The 24,724-nt window shown below is 34.2% G+C and overlaps 1 protein-coding gene across 4 annotated transcripts in view; it reads right to left on the reverse strand.

Moving 5' to 3' along the window:
- Window positions 1-651: 651 nt before the first annotated feature.
- The window catches only part of EPHA7 (EPH receptor A7), a 168,046-nt gene continuing 143,973 nt past the window's right edge, over window positions 652-24,724 (reverse strand). For 2 of the 4 annotated variants that reach the window (XM_047860744.1, XM_047860743.1), the window contains exons 8-17: window positions 21,318-21,426; window positions 20,621-20,676; window positions 16,560-16,685; window positions 15,273-15,458; window positions 14,622-14,683; window positions 12,981-13,190; window positions 12,113-12,262; window positions 4,471-4,664; window positions 3,057-3,212; window positions 652-1,084 (exon numbers count right to left, since the gene is read on the reverse strand). In XM_047860744.1, coding sequence (XP_047716700.1) covers window positions 970-1,084; window positions 3,057-3,212; window positions 4,471-4,664; window positions 12,113-12,262; window positions 12,981-13,190; window positions 14,622-14,683; window positions 15,273-15,458; window positions 16,560-16,685; window positions 20,621-20,676; window positions 21,318-21,426 — 1,364 coding nt within the window. In that variant the 3' untranslated portion in view covers window positions 652-969. Of the gene's footprint in view, window positions 1,085-3,056; window positions 3,213-4,470; window positions 4,665-12,112; window positions 12,263-12,980; window positions 13,191-14,621; window positions 14,684-15,272; window positions 15,459-16,559; window positions 16,686-17,857; window positions 17,989-20,620; window positions 20,677-21,317; window positions 21,427-24,724 lie in introns of those variants that run through there. The other 2 variants (XM_047860745.1, XM_047860747.1) reach the window with 2 other exon arrangements.

Below are 24,724 nucleotides of genomic sequence, written 5' to 3' on the forward strand. Positions count from 1 at the left end.
GATTAAATTTTAGATAACACTGGATAGTTCTTGCTCTCAGAGACTTGCCTTCACCCACACTCTTTAGATGAAGCGCCTCGTTTTTTTTTATAGCCATAAACCTACAATTTGAATGTTTTCATTAAATTCTGTCTAGTAAAATCACTCTATAAACAATCTGTTAAAAGTGCCTTATAGTATTTATGGATCATTATTGCTTTTTTCATTGAAAAGATAGTGTGTTGTCTGATCTTTACAAAAAAATTTCTTTTTAAAAAATACCAGAGCTCTTGGCAACTTGCGTTTTCTTGACTACCTGCCAATTAGCAAACGATATCAAAACAGCACTAATTAAACAAAATAAAATGGCACAAAAAAGGATACCAATGTTCTGACGGAGATAGATCTTCAATCATGCTATGGTTTTGTTTTGTTTTTGTTTTTGTTTTTAATTTTGGATTCTTTCAAAGGTACCCAGTGTAGCAATGTGTCATAGATTAACACTAAAAAGGTCCAAAGCTATAAACAACTTTCTAAAACAAAGTCCTTATGAAGAATAAACACAAATGATTTTAAAAAGGAATCGTCTGAAATCACATATTTAAGGAAAATATTTCATTGATTTTAACAATAAGATCATGAATTTATTTGACAAATATATTCTTTCTTAAATTCTTTATGTACATTTTAAAAAGTCTATAAGATAAAAAGGAGGTTAGAGAGCTCAAGGTGTTTGGATGTTTTCAGGTAGTACTTTGTTTATTGTCACTGCTGTTTTCCTGGCCACCAGGGGTGGATCCTAAATTCCCTTTTTATGTGTTCTGGTGGCACTTAGGAGTTCAAGTCTGTAGGTGCTTCTTAAATCTTCTCTTCACTGTAGGAAGGACCCAGGACATCAACTGTCTTCTAGCAGCATTTCTTATGCATATCCCGAAGGCCAGTACTGTTCTCTCGCAGTCCGTGATCTCCCTCGTAAGGGAGAAACGCTAATCACACTTGGATGCCAGTTCCATGTAAATGGAGCATTTGTGCTCTCATAGTCTGAATGCTGCTCATGATTTTCTTTTGATGGCCAACCAGTGTGATCCCTAAACTCATCACATCCCTGAAAAAGACAAATGCATTTTTTTATTAGGTACCTTTCACAGAGTGGATTTGGTACTAAACTGTCATCAGCTCTTTAATTAAAACATCTGTTTATCGTAGGCAAACAGATCTTATCTTAGTGGTCTTGGGTATTATGATCATATCCCCGCAGCGGGTCTGACTGGCAAACTTCATCGGCATGGTCCTTCCTAAGAACTTAACTTCTCCGGCTCTTGATTTGCCACAGGTTGTCTTTAAACTGATTTGAAACTTTGTACCAGAAATTATCACAGTCTTAAAATTATTATTAACTTAAGATTAGGTAATGTTATTTGAAATGTTGTATTCTTGAACCTGAGCGAAGTTCAAAATTTTTAATTGTTACAGTAGGATGGAGGATGAATGTAAACATTTTGGGGTCTAGTAAATCAAGAATCGTCAATGATCACAAAAGATTTATCTTGAGTTTAATTATCACGTGGCGATTCTGTGCATATTATTGATTGTATACTCAACTCCATTTCAGTTTAATCATTTGCCTACATTTTAGAAAAAAAATTATTTTCTAAAATGTGCAATATCTATGTTAAATAGTTTAAATTTGACATATACTGTGTCTGTGTATGTACTTTTACCTTTCCTAATAGCCAGAAGGACTGAGCTTAGTTAGGTATTTGCAAGCAGCTAAAATATAGCAACAGTACAATACTCCAGTATTTCATAGTAGGGGTCCAAGAAAACTTTGAGAAACATCATTTTTCAGGGAAGTAGATTTCTTTGGAGAGAGAAGGTGCAATTATGCCAGCTCTACCCACATGGTGACTAGGAGTAAACCCAACAAGACAGCACGCGCATGCTTAAATTCACGTGGGTGCCACCTCCCGGCACGCCAGAAAAGAGTAGCTGATTGCTGGCCTTCTCATCTGAAAAACGTGAAACCCTTTGCACAGCAGTTCACAAACTGGATCCACTAACAGATCCTTGATAATTGCTTCCCATTTTCAAACACGTTGGCCGAGAGGAACCTCATTGCCCATAAGACTTACGCTGCAGCACATGAAGCTGAAGTTCAGAGACAGTAAGTGGATTTCCTAAGACCACATAATCAGTGTGGGAGCCAGAAAGGAAAATTTGTTCTTTTTACTTTCAGTTCATAGCAATTTTAAAAATTGCTTTATTGTCATTCTTTGGGTTAAAAAAATGGGGGCACCTGGGTGGCTCAGTTGGTTAAGCATCCAACTCTTGGTTTCAGCTCAGGTCATGATCTTATGGTTTCATGAGTTTGAGCTCCATGTCAGGCTCGGCGCTGGCAGTGTGGAGCCTGCTTGGAATTCTCTCTCTCTCCCTCTGCCCCTCTCCCACTCGTGCTCTCTGTCTCTTTCAAAATAAATAAATGAACTTAAAAAAATGAATCAATCACACACCTTCCAAAACATAGGTTAAATTCTTAGTTACAGTTAACTGAATTAAGCCTCCTTTGACCTCTTCAGAAAGTGATCATATTGGATGTCAAAGTGGATGCGGTATTGGGTATGAAGCTTTGAGTTTTTCATGTCATGCAAACATGGTGAAAGAAATCTTTTTTTGCAATGGAGGAAGTTTCCTCAGTGAACAGGCACCTAAATGATACATGGTTAAGGAAAGAGGCTCACTCTGTGGGGCTTAGAATACTGGCTATGGAGACAAATTAGCTACCACTTACTACTTGAGTCAGTTTAGGGACAATATTTAAATTCTCTGAGCCTGCACCTTGCTGTGTATAAAGCTATTGACATAATAAAATTATTGCTGTGAGAGTTTAAGAATACACTGTAAGTTCAAAGGTCTATTTAGCATAATACCTGGCACATAGTGGACACTTATTAAAGAGATGATTTTCTCTCTGATTTTGGGGTTTACAACCTCTGTACTTTATGGACAATGACCTGATGTATAAAGCTTGGAATGTACTTAATAAATGATTAAATAGAATTTTGAGAGTTTCAACTTACTCAATAGTCATCCTGGCCACAGATTCAAGGGAGTTGTAGCCAGCTGCCGTGAAGTTATCTTTATATCTTTCCATCTTAATAGCCTGTAGCCATTCTCCAACTGAACAAAAGGTAGTAAAGTCAGGAGTGTTTTGATCCAAAAGAGGGCTTATTGGCCTAGATAAGAATGAAACAGAAAAGCAAATTTTTTTCATGAACTACTAAAGGAAGAATGTCTTGGCTCATAAAAAAATAAGGGTAAAAGAATAAAATTACATATTCTAATTGATGTTGTAGTAAAAAATAAACAGATATGCTGACGAAAATCTAATGTGTAGGGGCATGTGGGTGGCTCAGTCAGTCGAGTGTGTGACTCCTGGTTTCGGCTTAGGCCACGATCTCATGGCTTGTGGGATCGAGTCCCATCTCAGGTTCTGCACTGACAGCGTGATGCCTGCTTGGGATTCTCTCTCTCTGCCCCTCCCCAGTTCGTTCCCTATCCCTCTCTTTCTCAAAATAAATAAATCAACATTAAAAAAATAAAAAAATCTAATGTGTAAACGTTGCCCAATAACTACAAAATCCACAATTTACATTTTGGTTGGGTTTGACGACCACCATTGCATCTTCCATGTACTTCTAAAAGTACAGCTAACAGTATTTGTAATCAGTACACATTTCTTTATTCATTTGTTTCTCCAAAAGTAACTGGGAGTAAAGGAAGCACATTTGGTTGTGGACTAACTTGTTCAGACCACGTGGTGTTATTGAGAACATTATGTGTTCTCCGTACTAATGGCACCCTTGTAGTGCCTAGTGAGCTCATATACCTCCACAAGGGCTTAATGACCAGTACAGACAAGAGCATCAGCATGACTCAGAAGCTAAAGCTTATTAATTTCTAATACACCTTCAATGGAGTAAGCCAAGCACAAAGAATGCATGGAGTGCTGCGGACTCTTTTTAATGAGTACACCTCTTTAATCATGTATTGAATTACTTTCATAAACCTTAACTTCATAGAATCATTTTACTAAATAGCTTAAAGCAAAACAAGAAAATATATTATGCAAAAAAGTAAAGCACTAGTAATAAAATCCCACATAATACTAATGATGATTTGAAAATGTGGAACACCACCTGATCATAAAATTCCAGTTTAGAAAGTCTTCTAAAATGATGGCCAACGATATCTACCATAACTTTTAAGAAAAACAAAAGGCAATAACAATAGGTCCCTTTAAACACTAGTTAATTAAGGTAAGCCAGATATCTGAAAAGAAAAAACAAAGACTTTGGTAAACACAATAAATTTAACATGGATATATAGTTTAACACAAGTGTCAATTTGCCATGGGGTTAGGACTGAGGAGACAGAAGGTTTAAGTGAGTATTTGAATGTCTCCCAGAGTCCATTCCCTTAGGTATTTCTTACCTACTACAAGTTCCCAGGGGTGTTTTCAGACTATTTGGGTTTCGAATCATTTTATCTAGAATTCCAACTATCTGTTCAAATTTTGGCCTTTCAGCACGTTCCTTTTGCCAACAATCCAGCATCAACTGGTGAAGGCCAGCTGGGCAGTCCATGGGTGCTGGTAAACGATAACCTTCTTCTATTGCTTTTATAACCTAATAGCCAAAGGAACATTAAAAATATTACTAATTGAGGCTCAATGATAATAAAATGAATTGTTCAGTAGGCAAAGCGATTTATCCAAATAAGATTGAAGCACATCTTGAAGCATTGCAAAAGACATATTTTTCCCCAAACATCTATGAACCTTAAATATGTTATCAAGGGGTGCATGAAGAGCACGATATCATGACACTACCTAGTTAATTCTGCAATAGGGAGCAATAATTAAAGTCACTCAGGGTGCAATAGATGGAAAACTACTAATGTCATCCCAGAGGTTTTGAAAGCGGAATATGTTATGAAACCATTTTACTTGTATATAGCTGTACATGTACATATTTGTCTATTAATCTATGAATTCTTCAAGTTGTAAGAGGAAGGTCTCAGTTACCCCGAATTTAACCCCCAAAAGTGTCACTTTTTGCAGAGTTCAAATGACACTTTCAAACAAGATATCAAAATGCAGAATGTACTATGATAGAAAATATTACCAAGCACACTATCACTTTAAATATCATGGAGCCTATATACTTATGAAATATATAGTGTTATATAGTGGTGTGCTGGAGCGAATAGCATACAGTGGTTCATAAAGGTGACTGCATCACTTTCAAACTCCAAGTTTAGTGACCTCACACTGGAAGACTGAAATCAGCTTTGGGGAAGAGGATGGGAGAAGGGTTACACCAGGAAATCGGGGAAGGCTACAAGTTAGTGCTTTCCCAGAGTGCTGGTTGTTAAACTTTTACTAGCACATCACTGTATGTGATAGTGCTAATACACTAATAACAGCCTAAACACTATAACAAGCTTTGAATGTTCATGAAAAATAAGTCTCCATAAACATTGGTACATGGCAATCAAAAAGTCTAAAAGTTTATTATTCAGACTTATTGTTTGTTTATATGGAAAGCAAGATTTGACGCTAAAAGCCAGAAACTGTTACAAATCTCAGTAGCACAAGAAAATAATTACCAAGGTAAACAACACAAGTAAGAGGGCCTTGTAAAACATTAGAATAATATCAAGGGGAATTAACAAATCATTTTTCATACTGACTGATATAATAGCAGTAGAAATGTAAGAAAAAAGTGACTCTGGAAAAAACAAAGAGGAAACCTTGGGTTTCTGAAGAAACTAAAGGCAAAAGTAGGCAGACAAAAGCTGGCTTTAAGAAATGTTGATTAACATGGGTGCCTGAGGGGCTCAGTCGGTTAGGCTTCCGACTCTTGGTTTCAGCTCAGGTCATGATCCAGCGGTTGGTGGGTTCGAGCCCTGCATAGGGCTCTGCGATGACACTGTAGAGCCTGCTTGAGATTCTCTGTCTACCTCTCTCTGCCCCTCCCATGCTCGCACTCTCTCTCTCTCTCTCTCTCTCAAAATAAGTAAATAAACTTAAAAAAAAAGAAATATTGATTAACAATATTTGTAGGGAAACATATCCCTAAGATGCTTGTTGACATTCCAGAATAACACATTAAAATGTAAAAGGTTGCAGATGGAATGAATAAAGTAGCTGGCATCAACAAGTTCTACAGAAAATCCTTTGTATAGGAAAAAAAAAGTACACTTTAAGAAAAATCTCTATGTGCAAATTGATCAAATTTAAAAGGTAAATAGATTAACCTAATAATAGCAATTTTTGAAAAATATCATAAGGTACAATTCTTAGTTGAAATTCTCCCCTGAATACTATGTTATATATCCTATACATCAGTTTACTAGATGTCTTCAACTGAATTTTCTATAAGCATCTCATACTCTATTTATAATTGAATTTCTCGCCTTCCCTAAAACCTTTTACTAATCAATTAATGGCCTTTCCAGTCATCACACCCAGAAAGCTGACATGAGAACAGTTGTAGATTCCTTCTATGTACAGCAAATTAGTCACCACTTTCTGATGATGCTCCTTCTTAAATGCATACATGTTCAAATAAGAGAAGTACTTTAGTTTGAATAACAATGATGGAGAAAAAATCCTTATACTTAAATGACCTTAATCAGTGTTGGTATTGAATGCCAATGAAGGACAAAGGACAGAATTTTAAGTGTCCTTGTTTATGATCCCATTGCTACAAAGATTGTGTATCTTGTAAGCAGTCCTCTAAAATACCCCAAACTTCAGAAAGCTTTACATCACACAAACAAACACAATCGTAACTCTGTAAAGATCACAAATATATAATTATAGGAGAAATTAAATTAAAAAAAAACTGTATTAAATGCAAAGAATTTTCCATGGCTTTGTATAATATTCCAGCGACAGCCCTATACTTGGATTCAATGGGGCTCTATGTTACAAAACTTAAATGCAAGTAAAAATAATGTACTTTGGAAAGCTCCGTTAAGTTATTTAAATAGTGACTTAAATTGTGAATAAATAAATAAACAACTTCTAATATTTAATGTATTCAAAATGACTAAATAATACAATTGAGAGGCATTTTTTAATTGGGAAAAGAGTGGCTTTACTTATATTTGAGGTTGCTTATATTTGAACAGAAGCAGTATCTTTCTGATTTGGCAGGACAAGTTCCCATGCTCATAACATTAGTGCAATCCTTATTATTTTCCATCACCTTCTAACAATATCCCTGCTTGTAATTTGTCTTCAGATGTCTAGAAAGTAACAATGCACATAGAGTGATCTTTCCTTTGTTCTTTCCCTCTAAATACTCTTTTAAGATGCAAATCTAGGGGCACCTGGCTGGCTCAGCCATGGAGCATGCAACTCTTGATCTTGGGGTTGTAAGTTCGAGCCCCAGATTGGATGTAGAGGTTACTTAAAAATAAAATTAAAACATAAAATAAAGTATAAATCTAAATCTGGTCACAATCCTCCTGATGTTAATATTCCTCAGCAGCTCTCCAAGCCTTCATAAAAACATTTAGAATTCTTCATCTCTGAGCACAATATGTATTTAAGTCTTTGTGCCAATGAACATAATACCATTAAATGACTCTTACAGGAATGAGTTAATGAACCTCTACAGTTGTCCTTTTGCATTATACTCTATTATTATGGCAGGAAAACATTTATTTCAGCATAAAATGAAACATCTGGCTTTCAAAGATAGATACAGTGGTGGATACATTTTTAAAGGAATAGCAGCTAAGGATAGAATTTAAAATAAGAGATGTTCTCGATTGGGAATGGACTTTGGGAACCTAATGTTCCCATTAACATTCATGCACCTACCTATGGGAGCACTAATGATAATTGCTGGGAACCTTCTACAGAGCATAGGCTGGCATAATCCAAGCATACATACCCTTTGAGGGTAAACCTGCTGATGAGGGGTGATTCAGGCACACACTGAATCTAGAAATTCTGCAGTTTGTATTTGGTTAGCTGCATTTTACTTCCAATTGGGAAAGCAAGAAGTACTTTCTGCAAATAGTTATTCATTTTTGGAAACAACAAGGCACATGGGTAAAATGGTTAAACTTACACTTCTTAGAGCATTATGTTATTATTCACGGAATTCATTTAGAAGATCTTTTTGTGAAATTTCTAGAAACCCGTTGGACAGGGATTTACCTGTCCAGATCTAGCCTTAATATTCTAATAAAAGAAAAAAGAAAAACATTAAGCAATTTCTAATTCTAGATAGGCCCTGGATTCATAGGAAGTGATGGGTATAAAAGACCACTGGGATATAATAGGAAGCATGGCTTTAGTATATACTGTAAAGAAATACTTGGAAATAAAGACAAAAGTTGCTTGCTGCGAAGTGTTTCAGTATTATCAGGGTATGACCATTGTAATTAGAGGAAAAAGAACACAGAATGACCCCATGATAATGGGCTGGTAATAACTCAAAATGGGATCTAACATGAAGGACTTCTGCTCTTTGCTCATGCTCATCTCCATTCCATTAACCTCACAATAATGTATGACCCACAGTTCATGCAATTAAATATTTTGGACCCCAAGTATGGGATTATGGCAAAGTTTTACCAAAACAATCACAATTTTGTTTCTATTGTAACACAAAAAATACAAAGTCATAAATTAGTATTGACTTTCAAAAGGGAAAGTTGAAGGCTCACAATTTAACTGAGAGCAAATTTAGTTAAAGTGTATTATTATATTTTTGAAGCTCTTAAATGTCTTTCAATGACCCACTTTAAGAATTTATCTTTATGTCCAATATCTTTATGGAAACTTAATTTTTCTTTACCATCTTTATGAATACCTACTAGTTAAACTAACAATGCATTAGCTTAGCTTAAAGTGAAAAGAAATGACTTTGTTTAGTACTATAAACAGAAAAAATGTAATCTACCTAAAGAACGTCAAAATATGAGGGTAACTATTTGAACTAATTAAGACATACATTTAATTAAAACACAGCTGTTGTGAATGCCAAAGAAGAATATTTTCAATTTCTGTAATATTTATTATGTTTGACTGAATGTATATATATAAAGAACTTTCTTTGAAAAGCCATTATGGAAAGGGCTAAACATCTGCAGATTTTTAAGAATGAAAATTAGAAATTTCTTTGGGACATTCACTCTCAATTGTAATAGCAAATAACTAAATTCTAACTGCTTCCATTGCAGTGAAAATTCAAGAAAGCTGTAAGTATGTCAAAATACAGTAAGAATCCATTCAAGTGTTAATCAAGTGATACCCTGTTTGGATATGGGTATCATCATACACATACATACTATCTTTTCCCAAGTTTTTCTTGCTCATTGCCCTGTCTAGGATGCAGATAAAGCCTTCTGGAAACTATCTACCTCACTGACTTCTATAATACCCTTGTCTGTTCAGAGTGATCATAGACACTTCCCTTTATTCAGCATTCAGCCTGGAATTTGGGGGATTTGTTTATAAATGTAACCATCAATTTACATTTTGTTCTTGCGATGTCTTATGAAAAGTCTTCTAAAATCCAAGGCATTTGAAATTCGAAGGTTTTCTAAAATCCCTGACAAATTACTAGGAACTAAGTTTGAACAATGTAAAGTTAATTAATTCACTTAATACATGAATCTAAACTAATTAAAAAATTAATATCTAGGAAGATCTGTTGAAAGCAAACTTCCCACTATCTATTCACACATTTACAGGATTTTCATACGTGTCAGGGGATTGTCAGAACTCCTCAGTCTTTCCATGAACTCCTACCAGAGATTTCAAGTAAAAAAGCTTTTATCTAGGGAATTTTTTGCTAGAATGAAATTCATTATTTTGAATTATTCATTTTTTTCAACATTTGCATTTTGAAATGTATACATATAATTGCTCAAATAGCACTTTAACAACATTAAGTATAAAATAACGAATATTATCCTATAAGAAGAATAGTAACATAAATTTCACTATAAAACTGAGATGTATAGGTAATCCCTTACTATTATACAAACTGGTGTATGATTTATAATTCAGACCTTCAAAATTACAAAAAAGAAGAAACTTGGTGTTAAATGTTCTAGGTTGGAAGTAAATGTCACTGTAGACATAATAATTTAATTTGATCAGTACAAATATTTATTATTTCTTGTTCTACTAATTATATATTTTCACATTTCATTTTCAGGAAAGACAAACAATATTTAAGGAATTCTAAAAATTAACATTGAAGATTTTCTTTTCTTCTTCACCCTTTCTATTACTTGTTTTCAGAAGTTAAGTGAACTTTGAATTTAAGTCATCTTATATTCCTGTCATTCCCTTTATGTTTGAATCTAGTACAGAAGGAAGGTGTCAAAAGAAATGAAACTCCACTGAGTGTCTGGGGAATGTAAATATTTCTCTTTCTCTGCCCCAAGGATTTGTTTGCCCACATTTTGACAGTCCATGAAATCTTTGACACTGAGTCCTGTCAAATATTAACAACTTTGCCTCTGCCAAACAGGCTCATCATTTAGACTTTTATCTTTGGAAAACCAAAACCAAAACCAAAAAAACAAAAAAGTTTCATGACATCCCTCAGTTCAAAACACCAAAAGATTTAAATGACTTAAAAATGTCACCTCGTCAGGCTGTGAACTTTGAAGTTCATTCAGAAATTTTGGGGAAGATTTACTGAAAACAACCTCACCAACAAACAATCTGATTTCAGGTGTCAAAAAATAACTATCTACAAGTTTTAAGACCATAGGAGTTTGATATGGTAAATTCTAAAATCTAAACCCAAAATGCTGATTTTATGTGACAATGTTCATGACCTATTTTTGAAAAATAACTCGATTTTAATTTTAGTCACCTTCTATTGCTGTCCATGTTTACAGTACTTCGAGAACTGACTATTCCAGTTTGCTGGTCACATCCGTCTTTTAATGGCGATACAGACTTTCCTCAAGCACCACGTATTTCTTTACTCTTCATGAACATGCATTTGTACCATTTCTAAACTCCTTCATAAAAGCCTTTCATCAATTTGCCCCAACTTAATCTGCGTATCAAATCACTACCAGTGTGCACGGCTCTGTTCTAGGACCGGGAATCTATTTGGTTGGTCTCCACACACTTGGCTAAGTTTTAGCTTCTGGACCATCCAATATGCCTCTTTGGAAAATTCTCTCACTAGCTATGGCCAAAGTCTTCTCCAGATTGCTAGCTCAAATCCAGGGTACCTTCCTAGATTTTATACTTGCTCTACTTTCATCTAGATTTCACTTACATTTTCAGTAGGTTGGACCATATGAATCTGCCGGTATTTAAAAGTTTCTGACATGTAAAAATGCCTGTTTCATCAAATTCAACCTAATAGAAGCCAATATTCACTTGCATTTATGCTGTATTGTTTTGTAAGTGGTCTCTTGGTGTGACATGTATACCCCCAAGAACTGCTATCTCCTTTTTACTCAATGCATCACAGCATGTTTTATGCCTTAGTATGCAACAGGATACATATTTAACAAGTACGAAGTTTTTAGCAATTTCCAAAAGTACTCCCATTGTGATTAGATTCTAAAATATCACCATGGAACACCTACCAGCGTTGAGCATAAGATTTAGTTTGTCTCATGAAATTAAAATTTAATCAAATCAACCAACAGTAGACATGTTAAACAGATTTTCTGAGAACATTAAAAGAAAAAGAAAGCCAAGCTTCAAAGACAAAATAAAACACAGGCTTCCTTCCTCCCCTCTGGAAATGACTCCTTTACTCAGGTGACTTTCCCACTACAGTTCTACAAGTACAGCATCATTATCATTATTCAGGAAAAAGATAGTGGACATATCCTTTGTATCTACTGAGAGGATATTTTCAAAAAAAGGAAAGACGATCTTCAAAGTGAAGTTAATTGAACCACTAATTTATGGTAATTTTTGTGGGAATAATTGTGAAAACTCAGCAGTCATATTTTTATAATTCTATAAAACTTTCTTCTTATGAGCCATTCGTTACCAACATGTTCCAATAACAATGGATATTAATGTATGAAATCCTTTTGGTTTAAATAGTGTAACACCTACATCTTGATTTGACATGTCCCAATAAGGTCTCTCTCCATAAGACATAACTTCCCACATAACTATTCCATAGCTCCATACATCACTGGCTGATGTGAATTTCCGGTACTGGATGGCTTCAGGTGCTGTCCACCTTACTGGAATTTTTCCACCCTGTTATAAAAGAAATTGAAATTTTAAATATGCATAATAACTTATAAATCATTTATAGCAGAGCTATAAAGCTACAGTTAAACATTTGTATATTTGGTTAGCAATTCAGCAGTATCACATCTATCCTTCTTGAATCTCTCTAAGTGTATTTAAAGTTACTAATCTGTTTTTAAAATGTCATCACAAGTTTTCATTTTTAAGGCGACTCAATTTAATGGGCCCTTAGGTGGTCTTAGGCCATGAGTCTAGTCAAAAGACAATGACAAATTAGGCAACATAACTATTAAAATGGAATGAAATATGGGGACTTCAACTAAATACTCATGTATTTTCCTTTCTGCTAATTTCACAAAAGTTGTAAGAATTAGCATAGTTAATATTCTGTTAAAATCTATTTATTTAAAATGGGACTATATTTCTCGCTACAATTATGAGAGCTAGCAACTAGATGTTATTGTATAAAAGCGAATGTTATGTATATGAACATCCTGCTATAAGAGAAGCATGTTGCCATTCTTATCTCACTTCTTCTCAGTCTGTATGTAGAGTGGAAACATAACGACAGTTCCTCCAAAAGGAAAAAAGAAAACCAGCAACAACAAAAAGCTGAGATCTATTTGCGTCTTTTCCACTGTGTAGCTTTGTATTATTAAGTCCTGCTTTCTTGGTAGGAAAATCTCGGGAATATGAAGAGGTGCAGTAAGGGACTTTTCCTTACAGTCGTTGTATAGACAGCTTCTGGATCATCCTCTATAACCCGGGACAGGCCGAAATCTGACACTTTGCAAACAAGATTGCTGTTGACAAGAATATTGCGAGCTGCAAGGTCTCTGTGAACATATCCCATATCGGCCAAATATCTCATTCCAGCAGCAATTCCTCTCAGCATTCCTACTAACTGAATGACTGTAAATTGCCCGTCGTGTTTCTACAGGAAGACAAGAATGAGCATCCTTTAACTCTACTTTCAAAGGGAAAAATTACCATTAAAAATGTCTGCACGCTGGTAATTTACTATAGTATAAGAATTATTATATTATCTATAGAATATAGACATGTGTGAAATATAGACATTTGTAAAAAAAAAAAAAACAAGTGTTGATTCAACAGACAGCCAAATAATACAAAATAGACTTTTGATAATTGTTTAGTTATTTACATTGATATGTTATTTTTATTGCTTGAAAATAGCATCAGGTTACGCAGATCCAAAAGTATGCACTGATTTTTCAAGCGAAGGTAGAGAATGGAATATCCAAAAATACTATCTTTGATAACTAAGTGTTTTTCCACTTGCTAAAATATTATATAAGTAATCTAGAAATGTATAAGGGGATGAACATATGTATTAAGATTTATTTTCTCCAAGTGATAAAAAAGAGAAAGGAGATATTTTTTGATTAAAGGTGAAGAGAAACTAAGAAGTAGGAAATGATGATGCTGGCTGACTTTGTTTGCTTTTTATATTTTTCCCTGTTTTGTTATCGGTAGGAATATTACTTGCAACAAAGATTCTCTAAAACAGATGTGCCAGCAAATGGGATCGAGAGCTCTTTGCAACCAGACTGGCAACCATATATTTCTAACCCATTTTTAACTCACAGATTTCTCCAACTGAATTATAAATACAGTGCATGAGGATATTGATTTGAGTTGATAACCTTTCCAGGTGATGCTTTATTCCCAAGAGTTGATAGTTATACATAAATAAAAATTTCTCTAAATCTTCTGATTTCTTATAAATTTGAGTTGAGTGTATCACTGCAGATTATGTATGATCACATTCCATGTCCTCTTATTCTTTAGATTACTTTCTCCTTGTCATTTCGAAAACTGTTAACGTGTTTATATCCTTAGGTGAAAAGTCTCAGAGCAAAAAATATGTATGCTTATGTATTTAAAATTATCACAAAAATAGTCACACATTATTAATTTTAAAAATGTTAGTAATTCTATTTTACACTCAGTGTTCACACAGCGATATAACAGAAATGGTTCCACAGGGCAGAATTGGGATCATCATGCCAATTACTGAACGGTTATCTCACTTTTTAGTCTTCTCTGTATTACTTTTGTATTTAATTTATAATTGTACTGAAAAGTAAAATGTTACTCTACACCATGTATTCAGAGTAAAGGGTTTCGGGTTCAAACTACACTTTATCACTTATGTGCTCAAAAAGTTCTAGTTCAATCCAGACCAGGATTCTGATCTTTAATTTAATCTGCTTTTTTAAAGGCAATTTTCTGATCTGTTAAAGTTTACAATGTTTATGGTTTATGCTGTGCACAATAGTCAACATGATAGTTGTAACATGGATAATGCATTTAATGGTAGGATAATTTTTTTGTTACTTACCCTGAGAAATGCATCTAGGGCTCCATTTTCCATGAATTCTATTACTATCATGACTGGTTTCCCTAAAATAAAAAAAAAAATATATATATATATATGTATCAAAAAAAGTGTATCTTAAGGAGCCATAACCTAAACTTCAGGCTTATTCCCATTCTCACCCTCAATAAAATACACGGTGCTCTTCTGAAAGGCTGAATGGGTGAGCTGTGAGTGTTTCTAATGTCCCAGTGCTGCTGCTAAGCTCAGTTATTAAATATCTGTTTGGAAGATGGTTATGATTAACGAAATTAAAGAACAAAGTCAGTATGTTCTTCTGACTCCTACTTTGTGAACAAAACTCAGAGAAAATGACACTTTATATAAAATGTACAAACTTAGAGTGCATCACTTTTATGGCCATTGAAGCTAAATGAAAATATCAGTCAATCTGTCTGTTTATCAGATTTATTCTTTAACTCTAATCCTGCCTTCACTTATCCTGATTTCTTCAGAGGTAGTAACATAAATGAAAAATTTAGTCCATTATATACCAAGAAAAAAAACCCTTCATTTAGAATATGCAACAGGTTCATAATTTGAGTTTTTAATTAGGTACAAAATAACACTAATTTCTGACAGTCCACTTGATAAATGAAAGGTATCAATATCTACCTCGTGTAACCACCCCTTCCAAATGGACGACATTTGGGTGGTCAAACTGCCCCATGATGCTTGCTTCACATAAAAAGTCTCTCCTTTGTTTTTCTGTGTAACCAACTTTGAGGGTTTTTATGGCTACTGCAACATCTCTTTTCCCTGGAAGTTTCAGACGACCACTGCAGACTTCTCCAAATTCTCCTGAAGTAATAGAACAGGCAGGTGTATGTTAATCTCAAAAATATTTCTTCGTTCATAATAAATGCATAATACTAAAAACACTTCTAAGCTTTGCTAAACTATCTGTTACACAAACTACAATTTTTTAACTGGATTAACAAAAACGTTTTTAGAAACAACCTTTAGATTTGAATACAGGATACAATGTACACTGGCGGCTAAAGCCTAAGGATGCATTTGCAAATTCTAAGCATTGCTATTGCTTTTACGGTTTGAAAAGCAAGTATTTTTTAGATTTCAAAGTCTGAAATTTGTATGCACTAGGACTGCTAAATCTAAGAGAGTTGAATCCAAAGTGTATAATTACTATGAAAATATATTGTATACAGGGGTCCCTGGGTGGCTCAGTTGGTTAAGCATCCGACTCTTGATCTCGGCCCAGGTCATGATTTCACGGTTTATGAGTTCAAGCCCAGTATAGGGCTCTGAGCTGAAAGTATGGAGCCTGTTTGGGATTCTCTCTCTCCCTCCCTCTCTGCCCCTCCCCCACTCATGCTCTGTCTCTCTCAAAAAATAAATAAATTCACATGTAAAAAATATATATTGTATATGTAGAAAATAATATTCTTTTTATATAAGTCACACATCTTAATTTTCTGCATGGAATTAAATGGCTGACTAATACCTACAAATGCATGAAAAAAAAAAAGGTTAAAAAAAAAAGGATCAAAAAAGGTGAAAGCCTGGCAGGAAGATGGCAAATCAAGTAAGAGGAAATGTAGATTCCAACAAAATTCAGGAACATTCTCATTTAAAAAAAAAAAAATACTAAGTCATTTCTTAAACAGCAGGCCAGAACTATTGTGAAGTAGCTTATTGTAGAGCAATATCTTAAAAATCCAACAGAAGACAAAAGATATACAGATTTTCTGTGCCACATGCTTCTTTTTCATTTTTTTTTCTTGAGATCTCATAAACAAGTACAGCCTCATTGCTTCCAACAGTTCAGGTGAATGCAAAAGTTCTATACTTGAGGTATAATTATTTGCCTGTCATTATGATGTATGACTTTCGATCCTGGCTAAATGGAACAGCTGAACAAGGAAGCTACAACAGCCTTACCTGCACCAATCACACGCTCAATTTTAATACAGGAGGCATCTAGCTCCTTGGCGAATTGATGGACAGCTCTATTTGGGTCCTCATAGGTTTCAGGGTCAATGTAGGTTTTGGTGCCTGGAAATTTAACTGTAATGATGTAAGAAAGCATGACTGTGATGAAGCAAAGCACTTATTGTGCAGTCAGCCCAGGAATTTCATTATGCAGAGTGCTCCTTGGAACAGTGAACTTGCTTCCACATCACCTGATTCACAGCAGTTTTAACAGACTACTTCGGTCTGTTGGCGTATAGGTATTATCTGCAAGCTTCTATAGGTAACATAGGATCCAGCTCATAGGTTACTAACTGAATTGCTTTTCCAGTAAATCAACAAAAGACATCACCAAAATTCTCTGACATGACTCTTATCAGACTGGAGGTTTAATTAAATTCGCTGCTATCATGGCATAGTTCAAGCCATATTGAGGTTTGTAATGGACTTGGAAACACATTTGTAAATCTATCAGTCAGTCAATCAATCAAATTAATACACTGGGAAAAGAAGACATTTCATTTACAGGTAGCCTACTACACTGACAGCAATATTAAAAAACATTTAGACATCTTACTTATTCTTTTGATTTATTTTTGTAAAGACCAACCACCGTTGACATATACATAAAATTAGTACAAGATGTGAGGGACCACTATCACAGAATCAGAGAGAAATCTACTAAAGACACAGTTTCATCTTCACCTTGAAGGGCAATAGAGGCCAGATGTACAAAATGCAGAGTAAAGTTAGAAAATTTACAATATTCCTGGGATCTGCTAACCGTGGATGACAGCAATTTGAAAGAGGAATGGTTTCTATGAACTTTCAAATATAAGGCTCTGGAAGGAGGTAGCCAATATGCCTCAGAAAAGGTAGTCAAAATTCAAACAACATAGAATCATCTTAAAAGTTAAAATCTTCTTAAAATGCACCCAGAAGCATGCAGGTAACAGATAATGCTATGTCAACTTTAAATCAAATTCAGTTACAATAATGTATTCCAAATCTAATCATTTGGTTAAAGACAAAGATAAGATAGATAGGCATATATTTGGTTATATTAATGCAATAAAAAGAATTACACTATATCCTCAAAAAAACTTTATTGTTTTAACAAAGCCACTGAACAATCTTTTCATTAAATCTTACTATTTTGAGAACAATATATTTATGTATTACACTGCAGCCTAACTGTGCTTATGTCATCACATTATATTAAAACTATATTTAAAAAATAAACACATAACAAACAAAAAGAAGCAGAATGTATAAAGGAAAATGGGATTTAAAAATCTTGATTTATTCTGCTGTAGTTGATTGTTTATCCAAAATTGATTGTCTTAAACAATTATTGTTGCAGTTTATAAAACTGACAGATGCTCATTTGTTACTAAAGCTGAACATGAAAAAAAAAAACACAAGAAGAAAAGAGAGAGGGGATAGAAAGAGAAAAGAGAGAAGAAGGAGTACAGGGAAGAGGGGGGGAAGAGAAAAAGAGAGAAGGGAAGAAAACAATAGGTTAACCTCCTAGATTGGCAGGCAGATGGAGAATGAGCCATCTTCTCCCTTTCCATTCTTTCTTTCTTTTTTCTTTCTTTCTTTGTTTTGTTTTGTTTTGTTTTGTTTTTGTTTTGTGATAAGGGAGCTAGATTGGAGGTAACCTTCTGCATCTCAAATGGGTCTCTGATGGTTCTTTATTCAAGCTGTCATAAAACATTTTGACAGGCCAGAGCAATTTTGGCATAAAAACATGAAATACTGCCCAGCTTGGATTCAAAGACATTGTTAGAAGAAATGGTAGGAGGAAACAAAATGTAAATTGGAATTGCTTCACTAAACTTCTCCATTGTGTTTATATCTTTAAATGTAGCACTCGGGGCCATGGAGAGTCGAGGGCGCCTGATACAAATGACTGGACATTCTATTAAATTCAGTGCTCTAAAAGCTAGTTAAATGGTTGCTTTCATGTTTCTGTAAAAATTCAATCTGGTGTCTTAGCACCTAAGAAAATTGTCTGTATACTAAAGAAATAAAAGGACACCAACTTGTAAACAGCTGGTGACCATAGAGTCGTACTTTACGTATTTTAGATACAGCTATAAAATCAAATCAAGTGCCTGGTCATCAGATGACAAGAAAAGATACCTTTGTAAAGAAGGTGATTCAAAAATATCAAGGATTTACTAGGGTAGGATATTGCTAAGTGCACTTTAATTTTTCATTATTCATCTAAAACGGATGTTTTAAAATAAGGAAAACGTTGACATATTTCTGAATATTCTGGTTTCTTGTTTCTCTCAATTTAAGAGAATGAGCTTTTTTGTGTGTTAATATCTCATTGACATTTCTCATGAGTGTTAAATAACTTAAAACCACCATTGATATTTTGCTCTAGAGGTGAAAACGGTTTGTTTATATATATATATATATATATATATATATATATATATATATATCAGGCTTATCTTGTCTATGTCAGCAAGTAAACATGCAGCTCTATTTTTTCTAATTACAAACTCGATGTCAAATGTAAAAAAAGCAAATGGCATCAAAATATTAAAACTGAGTGATGACAATTTAGCATACGGCTATACAACATGTTTCAGGTAAGTCACATTTCAGTTTACCTTCTGCATAACCTAAAAGTTAAAGGCAAAGAAACTAAAACGTATTTGATAATTTGGGGATGTCTCAGATGTATGCAGTAAAGGAAAGAAAAGTGACAAACTGTTGAAGGTAAAATTAAATGATTCTGTCATCAAATTGTTCACAAATGGGTAGAATAGGGGATTTTAGGAACTATATGTTACTCTTCTACATACATTTAAAACTAGTTGTAAAAGTTTAGGCATTCAAGTTTCAACTCGCTCTTTTCTGTTGGGGAAGTGTTAAAGATATTGTCTCCTGTTGTAAAAGAGAAAAAAATGTACCCTCCGTTTTTTTCTGTGTATCTCTATAAACTGCCTGTGGCACTCTCATCACTGAGAATCACAGTAACGATAATAATAGTGCTCCCAATTTGTGTCTTTAAACCATGCATTTTCTTGATTGATGTTTATACATTTTTTGTGATGTTAGGATGGGTACATGACAATATCTTCTTAGATACTAGCATAATAATTTGATAAATAACATAATAATAGATGTAACTCATGGGCAAATTAGAACATTTTTTTCTCCAAGAGCAATCTTAGTAAAGATTATGCTACCAAGAAAAATAATAAGTGAAATTGTTTTTTAATATTTCCAAGGATTAAAAATAAAAATGATGCACTTGGATATGAACATCATTAATCATTAGAACTAAAACCATATGATTGTGAGGTTTTTTCCTTGGCTAGAGGAAGGAATAACATTTATTTGCATAGCTCTCATTTTTTCACTTGCCATCCACATTGCAATAGGAATAAAATTAATGCAGACGGGCATCTATTTTCTTTGGTTTCCCAAGGTCTCTTCTGAATGTGATTTCCAAAATGAATGTTTAAGAATCAGGGAACCAAAATCCACAGAAAAAACTGGAGGAGCAATCCTATTATTCAATTTATATCTGGGGAAACATCTATCAGACAATGTATAGATAGTGGCTGAAGAGAAGAAGGCTCCTTAGCTTAGGCTGTCATGGTAGCATCACTCATTGGGTGGGACAAAGGGTCTATCCTTCTAAATGAATTCCTTCACTAGAATATGGGCCATGCAACATTTAATGGATTGTTGTTAGAATGGTATGAAACGCTTGGGCAAAGTTTGCAAAAGGAAAAACTGTGACATAAAAGCAGCTAAATATCCTGCAGTTATACTAAAATTTCTTACGAGAGATTAAATTTCTGAATATATTTTGTTTTTAAAATTCACATCATATGATTTTCATTCTAAATATCTCGTTCAAATGCTTTAAAGCAACATTTTGAGTTCATTAGGTACTTTCAAGCATGATACATTAGGGATTTATTCATGCCAATACTAACAACCAGGTCTCTGTATTAACTGGGGTACAAATAATAAAAAAAAAAAAGCCAAACACTTACAATGAAAGTAAAGTTCTTCATCCCCTTCTTGGTCAGCTTTGCTATAACCACAGTGCCTAGGAAAAAAAATCAAATTTGTGATGATCTCAAACAATGATCTTACTTTATATATTTAAAATTCAGTACAATATACCTTAATTCCTTAACTACTTGCTAGTTAGAGCAATAAACAACATGCAGAAACTTCTTGCCCATAGTTATGAACTCATTAATAATATAGTAACTAATATGATTAAAAAACATACAGAATATAAAGTCTTGGTGTGAGACAATGTAGAAGGAACATACTTCACAGATTTAGATTTATCAATGAGTGAATAATTGTACTTTCTTCTGAAAAACAACGACAACAGCAGATTTTAAATGGTTTCCACAAACCATTAACTAAAAGAGTGAATTTCTCCCTAGGTATCTACTGTATTTATAATGAAAACCTAGCTGAATATAACCAATAAAAATACACCCAATAGCACTTACAGTACTCATTGCTCTTAAACTAAAGGCAATGAATGATTAAGCTCACACTGTATTTGACCTTGAGAGAATGGAAATTTATTAACCTTTAGTATCTCATCCCAAAGAATGTTTGCATTTAGTATCTAACATTCTAATGCACTAAATAGTAAGTAATAGGCTGACATAATTCTAAAAAATCAATACATTCTGTGTTAAAGATTAGAACAAATCTGTGTTCTACCTTCTCCCAATAATGAAGCCAAAGACCATGAACACCAGAATGATGGTCCCTGCCACTGCAACCACAGCAATGATAATAACGGGATTCTGTTCACTGGAGACCGCTGTTGCTGTAAACGGAGAAAAAGAGGCTCAGAAACACTCAATACCATGTAAGAACTTGAGAGGGTAAACAAAATCTTATGAATAAGAGGTATCTATGCTATTTAATTTACCTCTAATCTTAAATAAATGCATTACATTGTAATGATATAGATTTCAATAAATGTTTATTTTTTGCATTTTAAGGGCATGGTAAGGACAAACTTCCATCTGTTTTATATTCCTCAGTTATAAAAGACACCCACAAAATGCCTTATTGAATGGCTATCCCCTGTTTAGTTGTTGAAAACTTAGTTATAACTCAACAGAGAGAGATCTTTGATGTACAGTTGTATTAAATCTCCATTTTTTCCCCAGCAAAGTATTTGATCTCTGTGTGTCTTTTTCTCATATGTAAAAAGGAAACAAAACATATACTCTGCATTTTCCAAAGCAGAAAAGTGCTTTATCTCTCATATCATCAATATAAAATAAAAATCATCATGGAATCATAGTAAATCATCATGGATTTATAATCTATCATAATTTAGGAAAAAGATGAGCAGAATCATTTGTTCTAATTTGACAAAGTATGCAATATACACATTTGAGAATTTAAGATTACAGAGGAGGTAGGCTATTTATGAAAGAGCAAACATTGCACGAGTACTTTAAAAAAACAGTTTAGTATTATCTAATTGCAAAAACCTCCTGTGCAATGCTGTGATTCTTGTATGCCTCTTAAGGCAAGCCCAGCCGGACCTTTCTGAGAGTCTCTTTGGGGACAGTGTGTGTTTCCATGTCCTTCAAAACAGACTGATTCCGATTCTTCAAGTCACAAGGCCTTCTCACTTCCATTTTTCCAAATTAGTAAAGTTTTACTTATATGAGAATTCGTAATTGTCATATTTTCCCCAGAGTATTATATTTCTAATACTATTACAGACTTGATAAAACAAAGGAATACAAAAACAACAAAATGTATATTCCAATGAATGATCCAGTTGCAAAATGCCATTTAACATATAATGTCAGGATAATATAGTTTGCTTATTGCTGAAACAGTCAACAGCTGCAATCTTTAATATGAGGTAGGACGGAAAATACTCCTCTTTCTTGGTGGTGGCAAGGGACTGAGTCTCCAGAGCGGTAAATCATACGTAGGCAGAGTAGGTTTTGCCACAATAGGCTGCGTAAAGTTTTTTCTGATTGGCTTTTCTCTGTTTTATCTATATTTTCCCTTTGACAACTCATTTCTTAATTTTGTATACCTATGCTAACTGTACATAGATATTAGATTGAAAAACAGCGAGGTAGCTCTGGTGTAATGGTTTCCAAACAAAGGTGTATACAGACTTCCTAACTCAGCACCTGCTGATTTACTCCCTGAGGGAATTAAACAAAGTGGGGGCGGGAGGAAGAAGAAAAAGAAAACAACTTTTAGACTTTGATTTCTGAATTGCAGCCTATTATTATTCAACAAAGAAAAGATTTGAAGTATTGTTTTTCATTTGGGTTTTAAAAAAAACAATTTTATCTTTCTCTCTCCTCTCTCTCTCTCTCTCTCTCTCTCTCTCTCTCTCTCTATATATATATATATATATAGTAGTTCTGTTCATGAGGGAGGAAAAAATTATACACGTATGTGTAGAAATTGTTTCCATCCAATCCATGTGCCCCTGGGTCTAATTCTTTGCTTGTCTTAGGCTCAGCTCTGCCTTAGCTTCAGAAAGAAAACTCCAATGAGAAAACTGAATGATGATTAGAATTTGTGAATATTTATACGTTTTTCTAGATAGTCAGGGTCACACTTTAATCTTTCCACAGTCAACATTTATGGTTAATATTTTCATCTATTTCATGGGTAATAAAAATTTAAAGTAATTTGTAAGTGTCACAATCACCACACCATGGTTTCAAAATTGTAAAAACATCAGTATTGACTCTGAATAGACAGGGATTTTAGGATATATATGCAATAGAATAATCTCTTTAATTTCTCTATTCAAACACTGCTCCAGTGACCTCTTTGACGGCATCTCTTTTGCCCTCCTTCCAAGCATAGTGAATCACTGTTTCCTAGCACTCTGATAGGATTGAGCCATGCATTCCACCAGTGCTGAACTGTATGGCAGTATTTGCATATAAGTTTCTGTCTTTCACTAAACTTTAAACAGAGCATTACTGTGTCATATATCTCTGTGCATCCTTAATTCATACCTCAGCACCTTGTGCCAAATCAGCAGTTCTCAAAGGATGGTCTGTACACCTAAGAGTGCCTCAAGAGTTTGATTTGCAGGGTCAAAACTATTTAATGTGATACGATGTTATTTGCCTTTTTCACTCTCATGTGCTCACAGGTGCACAGCTGAGTTTTGCAGAAGTTACATGACATGTGACAAAAACATTACTCTGATGGCTAATGAAATGTGTGTTTGTGTGTTTTATTAAAAATTTCTGTTTTAATTTCTAATGGTGAATATCGATAGATATAATCCAAATAATCAAAATGTCTTTGGAGATCCTCAATATATATCTGTGTGTGTGTGTGTGTGTGTGTGTGTGTATTTTTTTTTTTAAGTAGGCTTCATGCCCAGAGTGGAGGGAGCCCAACGCAGGGCTTGAACTCACGAACCTGAGATCAAGACCTGAGCCAAGATCGAGTTGGATGCTTACCTATCTGAGCCATCCATGCACCCTTCAATATGTTTTTTAATAGAACAAAAGCTGGAGAATGGCTGTGCTAAATAAATAAAAACTGACTTGAGACTTTCTGTGTGTACTCTGTATACATTAACTTGGGTAATATTCATAAAACCCTATGAGTTAGGTGCTACTATCCCAGAATTAGGGTCTGGGAAGGTGCTCATGCAAAGTCTTACAACTGGCCATGGAAGAACTAAGATGAGAAACCAGGCATGTGTCTACGAGCACTGACGGATAGTGATAATCTGTTCTATGCTGATGACCACAAGGTATTCATTCCTTGCTTATTTGCTGAGTGCCTTCTATGTGTCAAGCACTAATGATAGACACTGGCAAGACAATAGTAAGGAAAAGAGATATGGATAACTCTTTCATCAACTTTACATTCTAGTGGGAGAAAATATTCTGATGATAAAAATTGCAAATTCTCTCAAACACAAAAATCCAGTTTTAACATTCATTTCATATGATCATTCAGGTTCTACTACTTCATCGTATTTACTTCATTTTTTAAATAATGAAAATAATATCTATGAACCTCAGCACTCAATATAAAATAGTTTGTCCCAAGATTTTCCTATTATGAAGTCAGCACAATGCACGTATTCATTTTGAGCTTTC

The sequence above is a fragment of the Prionailurus viverrinus genome, chromosome B2 (assembly GCF_022837055.1).
Source record: "Prionailurus viverrinus isolate Anna chromosome B2, UM_Priviv_1.0, whole genome shotgun sequence".
NCBI lineage: Eukaryota > Metazoa > Chordata > Mammalia > Carnivora > Felidae > Prionailurus > Prionailurus viverrinus.